The sequence below is a fragment of the Panthera leo genome, chromosome C1, assembly GCF_018350215.1.
Source record: "Panthera leo isolate Ple1 chromosome C1, P.leo_Ple1_pat1.1, whole genome shotgun sequence".
Lineage (NCBI taxonomy): Eukaryota > Metazoa > Chordata > Mammalia > Carnivora > Felidae > Panthera > Panthera leo.
Genome location: NC_056686.1, coordinates 27423667 through 27445840, shown reverse-complemented (window position 1 = coordinate 27445840; position 22174 = coordinate 27423667). Strand labels below are relative to the sequence as shown.

Here is a 22174-nt window from a genome sequence, read left to right as displayed (position 1 = left end):
ACTCCACATTATTACATTCGTATGATGGTTTGGTTTTTGTTTTGTTTTGTTTTTTTTTACGCATTATAGCAAAGTCTCTTAGCGCTCATTCACTTCATATTTTTTTTTTTAATTTTTTTTTTTTTTTTAACGTTTATTTATTTTTGAGACCGAGAGAGACAGAGCATGAACAGGGGAGGGGCAGAGAGAGAGGGAGACACAGAATCTGAAACAGGCTCCAGGCTCTGAGCTGTCAGCACAGAGCCCGATGCGGGGCTCAAACTCACGGACCGTGAGATCATGACCTGAGCCGAAGTCAGATGCTTAACCGACCAAGCCACCCAGGCGCCCCTCACTTCATATTTCTTATGTGTCTTATCTAAATGATGGATTTCTTTTTTTTTTAATGTTTAATTATTTTTGAGAGAGAAACAGAGCAAGAGCAGGGGAGGGGCAGAAAAAGAGGGAGATACAGCAACTGAAGGAGGCTCCAAGCTGTCAGCACAGAGTATGACATGGGCCTCAAAACCATGAACTGGGAGATCCAGAGTCGGACCAGAGTCCGGACGCTCAAACAACTGAGCTCCACCAGGTGCCCCTAAACGATGAATTTCTTGACAGCAAGAACCACCTATGTCTTAAATGAAGACTCTTAATAATACTTATTGAATAAGAAAAGGCTGGGATATTTGATAGCATAAATCAAAATGCTAAGTTGAGTATCACTGTTTTCTAAGTGTTTTGTCTATATGTCTTGTTTTGTTTTGCTTTTTTTTTAAAGTTTATTTATTTTGAGAGAGAGAGAAGGAGAGAGAGAAAGAGAGGGAGGGAGAGAAACAGTAAGCGGGGGAGGGGCAGAGAATCCCAAGCAGCCTCCATTGCCAGCATGAAGCCCAACACGGGCTTGAACTCTCAAACTGTGAGATCATGACCTAAGCCAAAACCAAGAGTCAGACACTTAACCGAATGAGCCACCCAGGCGCCTATTTTGTTTTTTAGAACCTCCTTCATGGTGTACACCATGTCGTAAGTTCCATTTATCTTCCCTTATTGCCTAAACCACAACCATACATATATGTATATACACATACATACATACATACACACATACATTTGGGGGAGGTTGAGAGAAGCAGCTTACTAAAAGCATAATGATAAATGTTTCTATATCATTATGTACTTGTTCCTACATAAAAGGAAGGAAAGTCAGGAGTTGAGGACCAGAACGGAAAGCATGAAACATGACAACCACTATTTCTACCCACTACTGCTACCATCCCATCATCTTAAAGGGATAAATAAGGTGGGCACGTAAAGGGGAGAAAAAAAGAAAGCACAGATATGTTAACCAACAGCAATGGAAAAGATATGCTTAGTCTGATTTCAAGAGCATGTAAAAAGGAGCTGGACCTTCTCTATTATCACAGAGAAAACATGTGAGCTTATGCTATAATGAGAAAATTTCAAGGCTATTTGTAGATTTTTCCCAACATCACAGCTCTCAAGTACAATTTATTTATTTATTTATTTATTTATTTTTTAACGTTTATTTATTTTTGAATAGAGACAGAGCATGAATGGGGGAGGGTCAGAGAGAGAGGGAGACACAGAATCTGAAACAGGATCCAGGCTCTGAGCTGTCAGCACAGAGCCTGACGCAGGGCTCGAACTCATGGACCGCGAGATCATGACCTGAGCCAAAGTCGGACGCTTAACCGACTGAGCCACCCAGGCGCCCCTGAAGTACAATTTCAAAACAAATTACCATGTGTGCTTGGTCCAACTGTTAAACATTATTATTGTTATTAAATGTGAAAGATAAACATAATTACTAAAGCAAACAAATATCAACAGCAAAATAATCTCCATGACTTCACAATTCTTACCTGTTCACTCTCCTAGGACACTTGTCTGGTTTAATATCTACCTCATAGAGGTAGACATCAATCTTTGGGATTTCAACTTGAAAACAGTTAGCCAGCAATTTAATGGGTTTGCCCATGGTGCCATAGCCAGGTCTTCTGGGCACCATGAGTAGGGGCTGGGCCCCAACGGGTCCTGCCAAAGAGAGGGTAAAAAAAGAGTAACACAGTTATAAGCTGCATTTGATAATCTTGTCAATCAGAGTATATGAGAATTTTTAGTACAGCTGATAATGGATGAAGCCTAGTGCTAAAAGATGCTATCATTTCTAACACTTCAACTTTTTTCTCCCCAACTTACTCTCCTCATTTAAACATACAAACAAAAAAATGGTACCTGTGAAAACTTGTTTTCAAAGGGTAGAAAGAAGGGGAGAGCAATCACACAAACCCAGACAAGCATGAGCAAACACAAATCAGACCCAAAGAGTGTGAGACCAACAACAAAGTACTGAACTTAAAGTACGACATAATAAGGACAAGAACAAATGAACAAAATACCATAAAAGATAAACACTGATATATTTTTTTTTTAATTTTTTTTTTTTCAACGTTTTTAATTTATTTTTGGGACAGAGAGAGACAGAGCATGAACGGGGGAGGGGCAGAGAGAGAGGGAGACACAGAATCGGAAACAGGCTCCAGGCTCCGAGCCATCAGCCCAGAGCCTGACGCGGGGCTCGAACTCACGGACCGCGAGATCGTGACCTGGCTGAAGTCGGACGCTTAACCGACTGCGCCACCCAGGCGCCCCAATATTTTTTTATTTTAGAAAGAAAGAGCAAGTGGAGGAGTGAGGCAGAGGTGGAGGGAGGGGGGAGAGAGGGCAAGGAGGATGGAGAGAGAGAGAAAATCTTAAGCAGGCTCCACACTCAGTGTACAGCCCGATGCAGGGCTCAATTCCAAGACCCTGGGATCATGATTTGAGCCAAAATCAAGAGCTGGATGCTCAACCAACTGAGCCACCCAGGTGCCCCCAGGAAACACTGATTTTTAAAAGAGGAGGAAAAAGGCTTAAGTGACCAATTTAAGTGAAAAAAAAAAAATGGTATCACTACAGATATTGAAGATACAACATTATGTCAATAAATTTTCAAGTTTGGTGAAATAGGCAAATTACTAGAGAAATACAGGTTACTGACATACCAAAGTATATAAAATTTGAATTCTTCCATTGCTGTAACTATAAAATGGAAAACAATATTGTGGCTCCTCAAAACATTAAAAATAGAATTACCATATGATCCAGCAACTCTAGGGTATACACCCAGAAGAATGTTCAGAGTATTGAAATGATAACTGTACACATTATTATTTTTTAATGCTTATTATTTTTGAGAGAGACAGAGACAGAGAGCAAGCAGGGAAGGGTCAGAGAGAGGGAGACACAGAATCAGAAGTAGGCTCCAGGCTCTGTCAGCACAGAGCCCGACGTGGGGCTCCAACCCACAGACTGTGAGATCATGACCTGAGCTGAGTCAGTCACTCAACCAAATGAGCCACCCAGGCACCCCAATAACTGTACACCTTTGTTCACAGCACCATTATTCACAACATCAAAAAGGAAGAAGCAACCTAAGGGTCTACTGATGGATGAATGGATAAACAAAATGTGGTATATACATATAATGGAACATTAACCTTATAAAAAGGAAATTCTGACACACTACAACATAGATGAACCTTGTGGATGTTATGCTACATGAAATAAACCAATCACAAAAGGACACTGTATGATGCCACTTATTTAATATCTACTGTGGCCAAATTCAGAGACAAAAAATACAAGGGTGGTTGCCAGGGGCTGGGGTAAAGGGAGGGTAGGGAATTGTTGCTTGGTGGGTATAGCTGCAATTCTGCAAGATGAAAAGAGTTCTGGAGATTTGTTGCACACAATGTGAATATACTTAAATAGTACTGACCTGTATACTAAAAAGTTGCTAAGATGGTAAATTTAATGTTACGTATACTTTATCGAAGTTTAAAAAACGCCTTAAGTGATATCTAGCATTAAGATTTTAAAGCTCAAAATGTTGTAACTTTGTTAAATGAAATTCAAACAATAAATTCAGTTAATTAATAACTGTTACCTGAATGAACTTACATTTAAAATATCTGAAAAGTCCTGTAATTATTTGAAAAAATGAAATCCACAATTAAAAATAATTCCAGAGGGCATCTGGTTGGCTCAGTTGGTACAGCATGCAACATTTGATCTCAGGGGCATGAGTTTGAGCCCCACAATGGATGTAGAGATTACTTAAAAATAAAATCTTTAAAAAATATATATATTTCCACACATACACTAAGAGATTCCAAATCCAGATGGTTCCACTAGAGAATTACAGCAAAAATTAAAGGAAAAAATAATACTGACCTTATACAAACTCTTTCAAAGATCAGGAAAAAAGTAAATATTTCCCAATTCAACTTATGATCCCAGAAAAACCCTGATAGTAAAACCTTACAAGAACATTATGAAAAATAAATAAAATCACAGAACAGTATCATTCATGAATATCCATGCAAAAATCATAAAAATTTAACAAAGTAAATCTAGCAATATATCAAAGGGATAATGCTTCACACAAAAATCAAGTTTATATCAGGAATTAAAAGTTGGGTTAATTAACTTTTTTTCATTGGATGAAAGTACACTGAAGTGCTGCCTATATCAGGTTTTTTTTTTTTTTTGGTAAAACCTCTTATGAGGATATTACCTTTCCTGTTATCCTAGATAATACTGATAACATCATAGCTAACACTGAGTAATTCTAGACCAGGTCATAGTTGTGGTTCTGCCATTTATCTAACCACTTGATCTTTGTCAAATATTAGTAGCCCTGAAACTTCTATTTTCTGATCTATAAAATGAGAATAATACCTGATCTGCCTCTTTCTTTTGAATCTTGTCAGGATCAAATTAGAAAACATACAATAGCAGGGCACCTGGCTGGCTCAGTCAGTAGAGCATGCAACTTTTGATCTCAGGGTTGTGATTTGAACCCTACATTGGGTGTGGAGATTACTTAAAAATAAAATATTAAAAAGAAAAGTGTCAAAAGAGAAGAAAGAAAGAAAGAAAAAAAGAAAGAAAAAGAAAGAAAGAAAGAAAGAAAGAAAGAAAGAAAGAAAGAAAGAAAAGAGACAAAAGAAACAAAGAAAGAATGGAAGGAAGAAGGATGGATGGATGGAAGGGCCTAGGTGGCTAAGTCAGTTGAGTGTCTGACTCTTGATTTCAGCTCAGGTCATGACACCGAGCAATGTCAGACTCTGCACTGAGCATGGAGCCTGCTTAAGATTCTTTCTCTGCCCCTCTCCCCCACTTGCATGCTCTTTCTCTAAAATAAAAATTAATTTTAAAAATAATATAAATATATAAATTTATATGGTTTCTTTGATTACTACCCATCCTTTACAACTCCAATAGTCTCCCTTCTTGAGGTTTCAAATTTGTCTTGTTATTCTAATGCTGTCATTAAGTAATGTTACACAAAAAGGCATGGGGAGGGCAGTAGATTTCCCAAGCCCTTGCACATTTAAAGAATGTCTGTTACCTTCATATACAAACAACCTAAATTGAACCTATATATTTAACAATTTGATCTTCAAATTTCCATCTAAATTTTCATCTAAAATTTGCTATTATGGATTTCTTTTTCTGTATGCGTTCTTTATATCTGAGACTTGAAAATCCGTAAATATGTCCTCATGTGGTTCTCCCTCTGTTAGATTTGCTTGGAACATAATATATGTTCAGTTTTCAGTTGAGATCAGTATTGCAGAAGGGTTTCTTCTGTTATTTCTTTATTCATTTTTTATTTTTATCTTTTTCAAACACCTCTAAAATTTGCCTTCAGTAGCCTGCACGCATGGATTCTACAGCCAACCCAGTTGTAGTAACAGGCTGTAGTAACAGCCCTGTAAATATAGTTGTTTATAAATATTTGCTTTATAATTTGCAACCAATAGCTTCAATATCTGAAGTCTATGATTTTGTTTTCATTATTGTCTTTCTTGCTCATGGTATCTTGTTAGCATGTATATCTAGATGGGCCTTGTACTCGAATAGTTGTTTGCACAAATAATTTGAGAACGAGGATAAAAATATATTCCTCAAGAAAAGGTCTGCATTTGTTTCTGTCAGGTACCTGGGAATACTACCTGTCCAGTACAACTTAAAATAAATTCAAGTTTACAATTTAGGCTTCCAGTAAGGGTTGTCCACTTCAAGATTATTCTCACCCTGAGCATAGCATTTGAGGGTCTCAGCTTATGGCATAGAAGTCTCCTGTATACTCTCATATGCAGACTCTGGACTTTAATTTCTGTTCACTCCACACCTTCAAGGCATCAAAACTTAATGTTTCCAAAACCAGCAAATGCCCTCAGGGAAAAAGTGGCTTTTAAGGTCATTACTTTTCTAGGTTTCCATTTCTCTTCCATTTTGGCCCGGTAATTACAGGCATACACCACAGAACTGAATTTTTTTCCTATAAAATACCTCCTCGTTTTTATTTTTATTTATTTTTAAACATTTATTTTGAGAGAGAGCGAGCACATGCATGCAAGTGGGGGAGGGACAGAGAGTGGGACAGTGAGAATTCCAAGCAGGCTCCATGCTGTCAGCACAGAGCCTGACGTGGAACTGGATCATACTAACTAGGAGATCATAACCAGAGACAAAATCAAAAGTTGGAAGCTTAACTGACTGAGCCACCCAGGAGCCCTAAACTTCTTAGAATATGCTTAAACATCTTCCGATACAATTTTTTCAAATTATTTTTATACAGCAAACGTTTACACTAAGTCCCCCAAACTCAATACAGCCTTTTTTTAAAAAACATTTTTTTTACATTTATTCATTTTTGAGAGACAGAGAGAGAGCACAAGCGGGGGAGGGGCAGAGAGAGAGGGAGAGGGAGACAACAGAATCCGAAGCAGGCTCCAGGCTCTGAGCTGTCAGCACAGAGCCCAATACGGGGCCGAACTCACAAACCACGAGATCATGATGCACAACGGAGCCACCCAGATGCCCCAAAACAGCCTTTTGCTTTAAAGCAAGACAATGTGTAAAGAAGTTTCAAATTACACTACAATGCAATTGGTAGAATACCAGACATCACACATACAAGATTAAAAAAAAAAATTTTTTTTTAATGTTTGTTTCTTTTTGAGAGAGACAGAGAGACAGAGTGTTTGCAGGGGTGGGGCAGAGAGAGAGGGAGACACAGAATCTGAAGCGGGCTCCAGGTTCTGAGCTGTCAGCATAAAGCCAGACGTGGGGCTTGAACTCACAAAAGGCAAGATCATGACCTAACTGGAGTCGACGATTAACCCACTGAGCCACCCAGGTACCCCTAAGATTTTTTTTAAGTAATCTCTACACCCACTGTGGGGCTTGAACCCACACCCCAAGATGGAGAGTCGCACACCCAACCAAGTCAGGGGCTCTACACAAGTTTTTTAAAGCCTGCTAAGTACCTACGAAGGGAATGCACTGCTGGTGCTTAAAAAAAAAAGAAAAAGTCATGAAGCCTTGTGGTAACCACAAAGCAAAACCCTACAGTAGATACACAGAAGATAAAAAGAAAGTAATCTAAGCACCCATTAAAGAAAATCATCAAAGCACAAAGGACAAGAGCAGAGAAGAAAGGAAGGGAAGAACTACAAAACAGCCTGAAAACAATTAGCAAAAGAGCAATTAAGTACATACCTATCAATAATTACTTTAACTGTAAATGGACTAAGACATACAGTGGAGGCTGAATGGATTAAAAAAAAAAAAAAAAAAAAAAAAGACCCATCTACATGCTGCCTACCAGAGACTCACTTCAGATGTGAAGACACACAAAGATTTTAAGTGAAAGGTTGAAAAAATATATTCCATGCAAATGAAAATTTAAAAAATCACCTCCAAGACTGATGTCAAGTTTACTACCTATGTATTCTTCAAGGAGTTTTATGGTTTCAGGTCTTACGTTCAAGTCTTTAATCCATTTTGAATTAATTTTTGTGTATGCCATAAGATAGGGATACAATTTCGGGGTGCCTGGGTGGCTCAGTTGGTTAAGCATCTGACTTTGGCTCAGGTCATGTTCTCAAGGTTCGTGGTTTGAGCCCCACGTTGGGCTCTGTGCTGACAGCTCAGAACCTGGAGTCTGTTTCGTATTCTGTGTCTCCCTCTCTCTCTGGCCCACCCCTGCTCATGCTCTGTCCACTCTCTCTCTCAAAAATAAACAAACATTAGAAAAAAAAAAAAAAAAACAGGGATACAAATTCATTCTTTTGTATGTGGCTGTCCAGTTTTCTTAATACCATTTATTGAAGAGACAGACTGTCCTTTCCCCACTGCATGTTCTTGGTTCCTTTGTCGAATATTAATTGACCATATATGTGTGGGTTTATTCCAGAATTCCCTACTCTATTCCATTGACTTATGTATCTCTTTTTGTGCCAATATCATACTGTTTTGATTACTACAGCTTTGTAATATAATGTGAAATCAGGGAACATGATGCATCCAGTTTTGTTCTTTCTCAAGACTGCTTTAGCTATTTGTGGTCTTTTGTGGTTTGTGGTTTGATACAAATTTTAGCATTGTTTGCTCTACTTCTGTGGAAAATGCCATTGGAATTTTGATAGGCATTGCACTGAACCTGTAGACTGCTTTAGGTAGTATGGGCCTTTTTACAATGTTAATTTTTCCAATCCAAGAGCATTTTCCATTTATTTGTGTTTTCTTCGATGTCTTTTATCAATGTTTTACAATTTTCAGTATACAGGTCTTTCATCTCCTTGGTTAAATTTAGTCCTAAGCATTCTATTCTTTTTGATTTAATTGTAGATGATATTGCTTCCTTAATTTCTTTCTGGTAAATCCTTATTTAGCATGATCTCGTGGTACGTGAATTTGAGCCCTGCATAGGGCTCTCTGCTGTCAGAACGGAGCCTACTTGGGATTCTCTGTCCCCCTCTCTCCACTCCTCCCCCGGCTCGTTCTCTCTCTCTCTCAAAAATAAATGCTTTAAAAAATGAGATAAAACTATACATTGTAGATGTGCTTGGCACTAAGTCATAAAAAAAACTATAGCTTTTCAACAAATATTAACAGGCATGTACCACATGTCACACAATATACTAAGTGCACCATCCTGTATTAAGCACCTACTATTGGGGGGGGGGGGGAGTACAGAGGGAAACAGGTATATAGAAATTTTGCCCCTTCATATCAATTTCAGAAGTAGACTTACAAAATCAAAGGGTAGGAAGAGAACTGTTTTTCTGACTCCTGATATTTACTGCCAAACTGTCATGGGAACACATCATTATCACCAGCTCTCTCTCTCTTACCCTCTCTAGAATTAGGCATTACGTTTTCAAAATACCTTTTATGTGTTAAAATTTTTTTTTCTGCTATTTTATTTACATGCGGTTACTATCAAGATTGGCTTAAAAATAATATTTTGCTGTTCTATATCCCCAATTCTCATTAATCTCACTGCTCCTATAGATAATTCCTTTTCTAATTTTTTTAATGTTTATTGATTTTTGTGAGAGACAGAGAGAGAGAGAGACAGGCAGAGAGAGAGAGAGAACAAGTGGGGGAGGGGCAAAGAGAGAGGGAGACACAGAATCTGAAGCAGGCTCCAAACTGCTGTCAGCACAGAGCCCGACACAGGGCTTGAACCCACCAACCGTGAGATCATGACCTGAGCAGAAGTTGGATGCTTAACCCACTGAGCCACATAGGTGGCTCAGATAATTCCTTTTTAATTTTTTTTAAAGTAGGCTCTATGCCCAACGTGGGGCTTCAACTCACGACCCTGAAATAAAAACACATGCTCTACTGACTGAGCCAGGCCGGTACCCCCCACCCAGATAATCTTTAAAAAAATCAAAAACAGAAGCACCTGGGTGGCTCAGTCAGTTAAGCATCCAACTTCGGCTTGAGACATCTCACAGTTTGTGAGTTCGAGCCCTACATCAGGCTCTGTGCAGACAGCTCGGAGCCTGGAGACTGCTTTGGATTCTGTGTCTTCCTCTCTCTCTCTCTCTCTGCCCCTCCCTGTGCATGCTGTCTCTCTCTTTCTCTCTAAAATAAATAAACATTAAAAATTTTTTTTAAAAATAAAAAACAAAGCAGTGCCTGGCTGGCTCAGTCAGAGGAGCACGTGATTCTTGATGTCAGGGTTGTGAGTTTGAGCCCCATGCTGGGTGTAGAGATTACTTAAATAAATAAAACTTTATAATCAAAAACATAAAAAGTCATATCTACTTTAAGTATTTATTGAACATTATGTTCAAGTTATTTTTTAATGTTTTTATTTTTGAGGAACAGAAAGACAGAGTGTGAGCGGGGGATGGGGCAGAGAGGAAGACACACAATATGAAGCAGGCTCCAGGCTCTGAGCTGTCAGCACAGAGCCCGACACAGGGCTTGAACCCAAGATCATGACCTGAGCTGAAACCAGACACTTAACTGACTGAGCCACCCAAGCACCCCATATTCAAGTTTTTATAGATACACAGATTAAATAATAAGTCAGTTATCTGCTTTAACTAGTTCCTAATATATTGTGGGGGGGATATTCCACCTTAATATTTAAAGTTAACATTAACAACAATAGCTAATCTGTGTTATTAATATTCGAAATGCATTGTGATCTCTCATAATATAATTTTGAGGCAAGTACTATTATTACGAAGAAACTGAAGCACAGGGAGATTAAAAAACATATTCACACTTATAAAGTGATAAAGTCAGGATTTGTAAATAGTCTGATTTAGAGACTGCATTTTTAATCATTATACTACACTAAAAACTAACATCTGGTGAAAGTCTATCATTCATCGACTCATTAATTTGCTCAACAAATATTTATTGCCTCCAACTATCAAGCATTGTTCAGGCTCAGGTGAACAATAATTTTCATAATATTAATAAAGACCTGGTCTTCATGAAGCTTTTATGGGAGGGTTGGGGGGAGCAGATTACACTGCATTTCTTTTTTGCAAATCAGGTAGTAGTAAGTGCTACAAAGAAAAATAAAATATGTTAAGGGGATAGAAGGAGGGGTTGAAAGCAAATAGGTAGTTAACCATTTTAGACAGGTTTGTCAAAGGCCTCTTTGAAAGGGTGACAAGTAATCAGAAAACAGAGGAAGTGAGAAAACAAGTCATGTTTTCTCATGTCCATGGACATCTGGAAGAACATTTCAGGTTGAGGAAAAATCAAATATAAAGGAAAAAGCAGAAGCTTGCTTGGTGAAGAACAGCAAAGAGACCACTATGCCTGGAGCACAGTGAGCAAGAAGAGAGTAAGAGAGGAGGTCAGAGAGATAATGGGAGATCAGATCATACAGGATTCGTAAACCATCATGAGGTCTTTGGATTGTATTGTGAGACATGAGAAACCAACAAGAGTTCTGGTTCAAGAAGCATTATGATCTGATTTAATTTTTTTTTTAAACGATCGCTCAGGCTGCTTTATTAAAAACTGCCTGTAAAGGTACAAGCAGCGAGACCAGTTAGTAGGCTAGTTGACAAAGGATAATGTTGGCTAGGGCTGGGGAAGTAGCAGTTGGGGGAAAGATGCTGATGTGGAAAATACTTACAAGGTAGACCTGATGGGAACTGCTAATGGAGTAGGTGTGTGGTATGAGAGAAAAGAGCTCTCAAGGGTTTTGTTTTGTTTTTTGGTCTAAGCAACTGAATGAATGCAAATGTCATTTACTGAATTAGGAAAAAGTGATGGGAGCAAGTTTGGAGAGGAAATCAAGAGGATTTTTAGGACATGCTAAATTTGAGAGGTCTATACAACTAGGTGTCTAATAGGCAGTTAGATAGGTATAAAGTTCAAGGAAGAGGTCCAGCTAGAGACATAAACGTGAGAGTCCTTAGCATATTAGCAGTATTTGAAACCACTGGATTAGTGATTACCCACTCTGTGGTGGGATACAGAAGAACTCTAAACCCTGGGATACTCCCAATGTTTAGAGATTAGGGAAATGAAGAGGGCATAGCAAAGGAGACAGAAAAGTGATATCCAGTAAGGTTGAGGACTTGGAGAAAGTGGGAAAAAGAGGATTTCAAAAAGGAAGCAACTTATAATCAAATAAAGCCAAATAAAACGAAGATTTGGGAATTGATTATTAGGTTTAGCAAACTCTGTTGACCTTGTTAAGAGCAATTTCAACAGAGTGGTAGGGACAAAACCTTGACTGGAGTAACTTCAAAAGGAATGGCCCGAATACCCGAATATAATCAAGACTTTAGGTCCTAGTAGTTTACAGTAAATTCAAAGGAACATGTTAGGGGAGCCTGGGTGGCTCGGATGGTTAAGTGACCAACTCTTGATTTTTGTTCAGGTCATGATCTTTAGGTTCATGAGATCAGGCCCTCTGTTGGGCTCCATGCTAACAGCATAGCCTGTTTGTGATTCTCTCTCCCCCCTCTCTCTCTCTGCCCCTACCCCACTGGCATGCTCAAACTCTCTCTCCTAAAATAAACAACCATGAAAAAAAATTAAAAATAACAAAGAAACATGTTAAATTACATCATGAAGATGGAACCAACAAAATCCAGACTGTGAGAAACTCTAAAAGGACAAACAATCCATAAACTGAATAAGGAAGAATTATAGAACACTTACAGATTAAAAGACACTTAAAAGACATACCAATCATGAATAGATAAAAAAGGTAGTATATATACAATGGAATATTACTCAGCCACATAAAAGAATGAAATCTTGTCACTTGCAACAACATAGATGAATCTAGAAGGTATAATACTAAGTGAAAGAGAAAGACAAATACCTTATGATTTCACACATATGTGGAATTGAAGAAACAAAACAAAAAAGAGACAAAAAAACCAAACCTTAAAAGTATGTTTTTTAGTTTTTTTAATTTCTTTTAAAGTTTATTTTGATAACCACAGGTGAAGTAACCGCTTGAGCTAAAGCCAACCCTTAATGTTTATTTTGAGAGAGTGATAGCATGTGCGTGTGAAGGGCAGAGAGAGATGGTGAGAGACAGAATCCCAAGCAGGCTCCACACTCAGCACAGAGCTTGACGTCACGCTCAATCTCACAAACATGAGATCATGACCTGAGCTGAAATCAAGAGTCGGACACTTACCTGACTGAGCCACCCTGGCGCCCCAATGCTTTTTTCTTTTTTTTTTTTTAATGTCTATTTTTGGTTTTTTAATGTCTATTTTTTGACAGAGAGAGAGGGAGAGAGAGACAGAGCGCAAGGGAAGTGGGGCAGAGAAAGAGGAAGACACAGAATCCAAAAGAGGCTCCAGGCTCTGAGCTGTTGGCATAGAGCCCAACGTGGGGCTTGAACTTAGACCATGGGATCACAATGTGAGCTGAAGTTGGACGCTTAACTGACTAAGGCACCCAAATGCTCCTTTTTAATTTTTCAAAAGTTTATTTACTTTGAGAGAGAGAAAGAGAGAGAAAGAGCACAAGTGGGGAAGGAGCAGAGAGAAGGAGAGAATCCCAAGCAGACTCTGCACTGTCAGTGCAGAGCCTGATATGGGCCTTGAACTCATGAACCAATGAGATCATGACCTGAGCCAAAGTTGGACACCAAGTCGGAGGCTCAATTGACTGAACCACCCACGTGCCCCCACAACAGACTCTTAAATATAAATAAAGAGAACAAACTGGTGGTTACCAAAGGGGGGGGGGGGGATGGGTGAAATAGGTGACAGGAATTAAGAGCATACTTATGAGTACTAACACACAGAATTGAATTACTATGTTGTACACATGAAATTCATATAACACTGTACATTAATTATACTGGTATTTTTAAAAGACATATCAATCACAATGTGTGAAACTTATTGGATCTGAATTCAAAAATGAAAAAATAAACCAAACTAGAAACAAAAGTATAATATATGAGACAAGTAGAAATTGAACACTGACCAGATATTTGATATAAAGGAATATTATTATTATTTTGCAATGAGAATGGTACTATGGTTTACTTAAAGACTCTGTATTTTTTTTTTTTTTTTTTTTTTTTTTTTTTGGGACAGAGAGAGACAGAGCATGAACGGGGGAGGGGCAGAGAGAGAGGGAGACACAGAATCGGAAACAGGCTCCAGGCTCCGAGCCACCAGCCCAGAGCCTGACGCGGGGCTCGAACTCACGGACCGCGAGATCGTGACCTGGCTGAAGTCGGACGCTTAACCGACTGCGCCACCCAGGCGCCCCAAGACTCTGTATTTTTTATAAGCACTTAGTAGACATTTATGAAATAGCATTATGACTAGAATATGCTTCAAAAAAGTACAAGGTCATGGGAAATAGGAAGGGACACAACTGGATGTGGATGAGGATTATTGGGTTTAAATGATGGGTACATAGTAGCTTATTATGTAATTCTGCCTATTTGTATACACCCTTAATTCTCTATAATAAAAGGTCTTAAAAAATAGGAAGAGAAGTACCATTTCCCTTGCATACTTTTTTACCACCCATTGTACAGACAAGGAAATTAAGGTTAAGGAAGATTAAATGCACGCCCAAAGTCAGTTAATTCTTTTAAATAGACTTAGCCTGCCTCACTCACTATTAACACCCCACACCAGAGTGGTACATCTGTTACAATCACTGAATCTACAATGACACATCATTATCAAGTCAGTTAATTTAAGAGCCAGGATTTGTCTCCAAAACCCATGCTTTGTGCACTATATCACACACCCAAATTGTTTTCCATTATTTTGCTGGGTGTTATTTATACAAACTGGCAAAAGACCAAAATTGTTTCATGAATAAGCAATGTAACAAACTACTATTATAAAATCAAGTTTAAGTATCCAAAAAATATTTTAATGTAAATTGATGAAGAAACAATTCTGTCAACACAACAAATTATACTTCCAGTGAAGCACATTTATTTAACAAATACATATACTGCCTACTAGATTTGAAAATATATGGGGTGCCTGCGTGGCTCAGTCAGTTAAGCATCCGACTTTGGCTCAGGTCATGATCTCACAGTTCTGGAGTTCAAGCCCCACATCGGGCTCTCTGTTGTCAGGATGGATCCCACTTTGGATCCTCTGTCCCCCTTTCTCTATGTTCTCCCCACTTGTGTGTGTGCTTTCAAAAATAAACATTTAGGGGCGCCTGGGTGGCGCAGTCGGTTAAGCATCCGACTTCAGCCAGGTCACGATCTCGCGGTCCGTGAGTGCGAGCCCGGCATCAGGCTCTGGGCTGATGGCTCGGAGCCTGGAGCCTGTTTCCGATTCTGTGTCTCCCTCTCTCTCTGCCCCTCCCCAGTTCATGCTCTGTCTCTCTCTGTCCCAAAAATAAAATAAAAAACGTTGAAAAAAAAATAAAAAAAAAAAAAACATTTAAAAAAATAAATAAAATAATATTTTATTTTATAGTCAGGAAAACATTCGATTTTTGTTCTGGAAAAATAAATATATTGTGTTGGCCTCAAAATTTGACATAATAAAATGACTGTTTACTACATATACCCACAAGGCTAAGCAGTAAACATTAGCAAGAGATTTTAGTAACCTCCCACATACTAATTCTACCTATTCATTCGATGAACTTATACAAACAGTGCACTTATTACCATATTACATTTATTATATTCACTATAGCTTAATAATCACTTGTAGAAGATTCAGCCTGCTGAGGGTAAAATTTCTCAGATGGCAGTACTGGGGAACTATTTTTAAAAAGGCATTGTGCCCCCTGAAAACAAGGGAGGACATGGCCCAAGTAGGTCCTGCCCTATGGAAATGCATCGAGATTTATTTCAGAATTAAAGGCTGGGTAGCTTTTGAAAAACTTTTTGAGTACCCAAGCAAAAATTTTAGAAAATTTTTGGGGCGCCTGGGTGGCTCAGGTCATGATCTCATGGTTCGTGAGTTTGAGCCTCACATCAGGCCCTGTGCTGACAGCTCAGAGCCTGGAGCCTGGCTGGTTCTGTGTCTCCCTCTCGCTCTGCCCCTACCGGGCTAGCACTCTGTCTCTTTCTTAAAAAAAAAAAAAAAAAAATTACATAAAAAATTTTTGAGTAATTTTAGAGTAATGCCATGTTTATGTTAAATATTCAGATAGATCAAGTCCTAATTTAGAAGGCAGAACTTTCTTGTTCAAAAAGTGGAAAAAAAAAAAAAAAAGACTTCATTGCTAAGGTATTAACCCATTTTGCAATCTATTTTTTAACCTTTTTTTTTTTTTTAATTCTGAGACACACTAATGAACTTCAGTTAAAATATCAAGTATTGGTAATGATTCAAAAATAGTATTATGTAAATCTACAATTGAGAATATTTTCTTGCAAAATTCCTTCCACAAATGAAAAATACAAAAATATCTCATGTTTATATTCTGTAGATACCTTCTCATTTCTCAAAAACTTGACAATTTAGAAATAATGTAGTTTTATAATGTAGAAAAAACTGGATGATACAAAACAAAGAATTCTTATAAGTTATTTCACTATTATTTCATAATAATGTATTTCATAAAATAATTTTTTATTTTAACCAAATCACAAAAAACCCACATTAAGAAAAAACACTGTTTAACATGGTTTTGCTAAATCTCAATAGTCTTTTTTTTTTTTAAAGCAATGATTAGTCAAAGAAAGTTGTTAATATTAACACAGATAATGGCAGAAAACTACAGAAACTCCAAATACAGAAAGGCTGTTCATGTATCCTAACAGCATAACCATTATGGTTGAAAAACCACACAATATTCTTTCTCACATCTGTTTTGTTAATGAGCCAAGAATGGGGGTCTATTGGGTATCCTAGACAACTGAATTAGAAGTAGGAATGTCTGGTGAATACTGTTTATTCCAACAAATGAACACTAAATAGGTTTGGGAAGGATACTATTCTTAAGTTATATTTTTAGTTTTTCTTTCCCAAAAAAAGAACTATCACTCACCTTATTCCCTCATCTATTAAAAAAAACCAAAAACAAAAATCCCCTATAAATTACTTTAGATACTAGTTTTAAGTATCATAAATGTTTTGTTAGATTAACAAAATATTTACTTACTTCATCTTTCAGATAGACCCTCAAGTATTTAAAGACTATAAAAATCAATGTGAAAAAGATGCTTGTGATACAAAGCAACATAGTATTCAACTAGAATACAATAGTTTATGTCAGTTTAGCAAGAATTCTATTCTAAACTAGGGTTTTTCCATATACAACAGAGAACTCTTCCAGGAAATATCCCTTTACAGGGCCCCAGGCCTCTTTGCATGCTCTCAGGCCAGGCTTATAGAACCAAACAAATACAATGTTCCCACTGGAAAATATAAATTAATATGAATTAAATCTAAGTTGACAATTTAGTACAGAGTAGTCTCCAAAAGAGCAAAAGGGAGTAGCATCTTGAAATCATTTCATTCATTCTAGCCACTTTCCTCAATTACTTAATTCCTTATTTTTTTAAAAATAGATTTACTAGTTTGAAATCTGGCTTAGAAATTTAAAAAGTGATCAGGGTGATGGAATCACGGATAATTTTTAAAGGTCTTTATCATGTTAATCAAATTACATTTGAGAGTTACCTATATGTCCTTTTTCTCCTTTAAATCTTTGTTGAGAAGAACAAAATTGTTTCTTGCCTCCTTTTCAATATTCCCTCAGGGTGTTCTATCACTATCAGAGAAATTAAATTCTAAAACAAATCAAAATAATCACGCATATTTTTGTAAGTCCCACTGCCAGTCAAGAGCAGCAAATACTAGGGAAAAAATTATCATGGCCACTCAAGAACAGCACAAGCTAAAATTTAAGTAGCAACCAAGTAGAAAAACCTTTTCTACCTCCAAAATTCATATTCTCCAGACACAGCAGCATTTTGACATTTTTTTTTCTTCAAGACAAAAATCTACAAGTGAGAAAACTTACATCCCAAAGTGATTTTAAAAAGATTATTTTAGATACTAAACTGAGAACCTAATGGCATTATATATTTTAGTTAATTTGAATCTACAACTTTAATTCATTTCATTCAAATCTAGTTTCCATATATGCAACTTCTGTTCCTTTGGAACGTGTTCTTGAATGATTTTTCTAGATTTTTATTATTAAAGAAATGTAGAGGCTTAAGACTACTATGCAGATCCAAACATGAATTTAAGAGTATCATTAATATGGTCTAGTCACCCCTTGTATAAAACAACTACCAAACATGTCAAATCACTTTGCCTATCATTAATTTAAAGTAACAGTGTTTTTCTTCCATTGCAACTAAGTACGTTTCCTTCTACCCTAAACAGTAGTCTAACTTTACCTAAAAATACAGACTAGAGTATTAATGTCCTAAAAATTGCTACTCATGAGAACTCATATCTCAATGTACATTTCTGCTTCTATTCACACTTTATTTGGAATTAAAACATATGCTTTTAGGGGTGCTTGGCTGACTCAGTAGAGCACACGACTCTGGATCTCGGGGTTGTAAATTCAAGCCCCGCGTTGTGTACAGAGATTACTTTTTTAAAAAAACCTTTGTAAATAAAAACAAAATGTGTACTTTTAGTCCAAATGTAACTAAACCATAAAAAACAGTGTTCCATCGGAAGTACCTCTAGGAAAAAATGCAAAACTACTGTTATAGCTAAAAACCCAACTGTGCCACCTTTTCGGGTTAAATCAAAGTTCACATAGTACTAAATCAAATCAGTACGTTGTACAGGACACCCTTAAAAGTCGCTTTAAGTATTACGTGCAAAAAGGAAGAACAAATATTAACTTTTAGTGAGAAACAATTATATAGTATTTGTACCCTAAGTCTTCTAATGTAAATTTTAAGTTTTCTATGTATCCACGTAACAACTAGCATTTAAAATATCCTGTCATAGGGGCGCCTGGGTGGCTCAGTCGGTTGAGCGTCCGACTTCGGCTCTTGTCACGATCTCGTGGTCCGTGAGTTCGAGCCCCGCGTTGGGCTCTGGGCTGATGGCTCAGAGCCTGGAGCCTGCTTCGGATTCTGTGTCTCCCTCTCTCTCTGCCCCTCCCCTGTTCATGCTCTGTCTCTCTCTGTCTCAAAAATAAATAAATGTTTAAAATAAATAAATAAATAAAAAATAAAAAAATAAAATATCCTGTCATAATTCCTAAGAATCTCCACACACACACACAAAACTTTGAAAAAATTTGGTACAAAGATCCAACATTGACTCAACAGACTATCAGAGAGCATTTATGTCCAAAAAAAAAAAAATTGTTTAAGTAATCTCTACACCCAAGGTGGGTCTCAAACTCTCGACCCAGAGATCAAGAGTCACATGCTCTACTGACTGAGCCACCGAGGCTCACCTGTATTAAAAAATTTTAAACCAAAATACATACTTGTCTAATTCTTTTTTTTTATTTTTCCTTTTAAAGATTTTAAAGTAATCTCCACACCCATGGTGGGGCTCTCCCTCACAACTCTTGAGATCAAGAATCACACACTCCACCGAACCAGCCAGGCACCCCTCTCTATACCTGTCCAATTCTGGATTTAAAACTTCGTTGCACATTTTGCCCAACTGTGCTTTCAATTTCACACGCAGCATAACAATTACATGTAAGTCTCAGGAGGAATGAAAATTTTGTTTTTGATGATGACAACCTTGAGACAGACTATATTTTAACTTCATTATTACAGTTAATCATGTATAAGCATCCCTGAAGAACGAACTTTTGAGTTTCAAGATATCTAAGATGAGATAGACATTATCTAACTCTACCTCCCCAGATGTGAAGACAATTTAACGGGCATAAATTTCAGCAATGACACATGCAAAAAGATGTAAAACTTATCTATAGCTCAAGAATTCATAGGAGCATTTACTGAATCGTACCTGGCTAGTTGGACCAGTTGGCTAGGTGGTTGGACTTCAGAAATATTTTCTAAGATATTGTCCACACCCTGAGGCATAATTTTGTATGAAAAACCCAAAGGACAAAAGAACTTTAAAAAAAAAAAACTGAACTATCTTTTAAAATATTAGGACAATCAATAAAGTGTTTAACTTTCATGTTTTGTTTTCCAGGCGTGACGAAAGGGCAGTTATGTAAAAGTTATCTATAGCCCGAGATCATCATATTCACTAAACAGTACAGTAGAAAATTAAAAAATTAAAAAGGCAGGACACAGTTTCAGAAATACACAAACCAATGATTAACAAAAGTGTAAAACTCTTCACAATCTACAAAGCTTCCCTTTTTAAGAAAATATGAAGATTACAGAAGAAAGAGAAATGGGAGAAACCGATTACAGAAAATTTCATAGAGTGAAACTTGTAATAAGCCCCTCTCCTCATCCCACCTCTACAAATCCTAAGTGCTGTTTGCATCTATTGACAATTATACTTCTTAACCTAATCATAACAAACCCTTTGTTATCGTTATGTCCCTGGTTTCCTTATATTGAAGTTTTTCTTATGTTCAAGCACTTCCCAAACTGGCAAAATGAGATGTGAACTTCAGGGACCTGCGGTCCCATGAGTAACATGACGCCCCCTCCCACCAATATTTTGAAAATTAACTTACAAATTTGTTACCGTCTGAATAAAGCACACTTTCAAATTTAACATGTTAAGTCTTACCCTTTGGAAAGCAAACGGTTATGTAACACCTACTTTATGTCTCTCAATTAATTACTTTAGAACCATAAAGAAAGCTTTTTCTTTTTTCAAGGTAAGTACTGCCCATGTTGCAATTTTCCTTAAAGACTGCAGTTTTCCCAAGGAGAGAAAAAAAAAATTTTTTTTAATTCTAAATTGCCAAGAATATAATATCCGTTTTCCTAGGGAATGAGGAATGAAAAAAATATATTGTCAGCAATTTTAAGATCCACCTCCTCACGTAAGCTGTAATCTGGGCCGATATGACATTTCCGAAATCCTCAGTAACTACATACCATGCGGCCGCAAATATCAGAAGAGAAATCGGGGATGGATGAAATGCCATCTTGCATTTGACGCTGTAGTAATACCTATTTCAAACTTAACACTCCTCCGTTATGTCCATGTAGCTTCACAACTACCTTAAGAGGTAAGAGAGCTGACCGCCCAGCGCCTCCATGGGACACACAACCCGGTTAAAGGACGCGCACGCCTTTACACCTTCAATTAGAATAACAAAAAAAAAGACGACAAACCCTTCTAGACTCCAGAAAAAAAAAAAAAAAAAAAAAGAGTAATACCGCCTGGAGATACCCAAACTTCAATCCTTTAAGCAGTGCCCCCTCCCCGCAGTTTCGCCTACTCAGTGGCCCCGGGGAACTGCGGCGGGGCTGCGGGGCTGCGGGGGAGGGGCCGCGCGGGGGGCGGGGGAGAGCCGCGGGGCCCGCGCACACTTCTCGCACCTGGGCAGGGGCGGAGGGAGCGACGATGCTCTGGGGACACCCCTACCCACCAGGCCAGCAGCTCGGACTCGCTCACCTGCGGAGCCGATTTCCATTCATGGAGCTGGGGGGAGTGCTTCGAGCGAGAAGGGCGCCCACCACTGGGGGCAAGGAGGCAGCGCAGGGGGCGACGAGGCGCGACAGGCACCCTCGTTCGGCCCCGAGGCGAGGTGGTGATGGCTTCTCCTCAGCTACCGCACTCCGAAAGCTCTCGTCAGGAAGAGCCGCCGTGGGGAGGCAGCGTGCGACTAGGCGAGAGGAAGGAGAAGCGTGAATCGAGGAGAGGAGAACCCCGTGCGGAACTTGCGTCGCCCGCGGCCGCTTACGCTCCCACTGCCCCTCCACGACTGCGGCGCCGCCGCCGACCTCCCCGGGGGCCGCCCCCGGAAGCCCGCTGGCGTCAGTTCCGCTGCCCGGACTCGCCCGACGTCCAAGCCTCGCCTCTCCGCCCCAAGCCGTGCGGGCGCGACGTCGGTGCGGGCGCGGCCGGCGCGGAGGAAGCGGGGGAGGTGTCAGGGAGCCGGCGCCGAGGCTGGGCGGGGCGTGGGGCACGCGCGACGGGCGGGCCCTCCCACGGTCTTCAGCAGTACCGTACCGGCCGGAGACAACTCGGAGGGGCTGGACTCCTAGCACCACCCTAGTGCTGGGCCGTGCCGGCTGAAGGCGACAACGCTGAGCGGGTAGCTTACCTGGGGAGGAGCCTACCTGGAGCGTGGCCGGTCTGAGGAGCAAAGCCCGGACCTGCAGCTGAGAGTGACTAGGGCAGAGCACGTCTAGGGCAGAGCCACCCTCCTTAAGGAGCCCCTCCCGCCCCGCCTGGGCGGCACCACGCGCCTCCTCCTCAGCAGGCGGTCA

The 22174-nt window shown here is 38.9% G+C and overlaps 1 protein-coding gene across 1 annotated transcript in view; it reads right to left on the bottom strand.

Annotated features, from left to right (window-relative positions):
- The window catches only part of LOC122228785 (protein argonaute-3), a 114879-nt gene extending 93193 nt beyond the window's left edge, over positions 1–21686 (bottom strand). Inside the window, exons 1-2 of the mRNA XM_042954119.1 lie at positions 21357–21686; positions 1866–2037 (exon numbers count right to left, since the gene is read on the bottom strand). Of these exons, the coding sequence (XP_042810053.1) occupies positions 1866–2037; positions 21357–21375 (191 nt within the window). The 5' untranslated portion in view covers positions 21376–21686. The remainder of the gene's footprint in view (positions 1–1865; positions 2038–21356) is intronic.
- Positions 21687–22174: the final 488 nt, after the last annotated feature.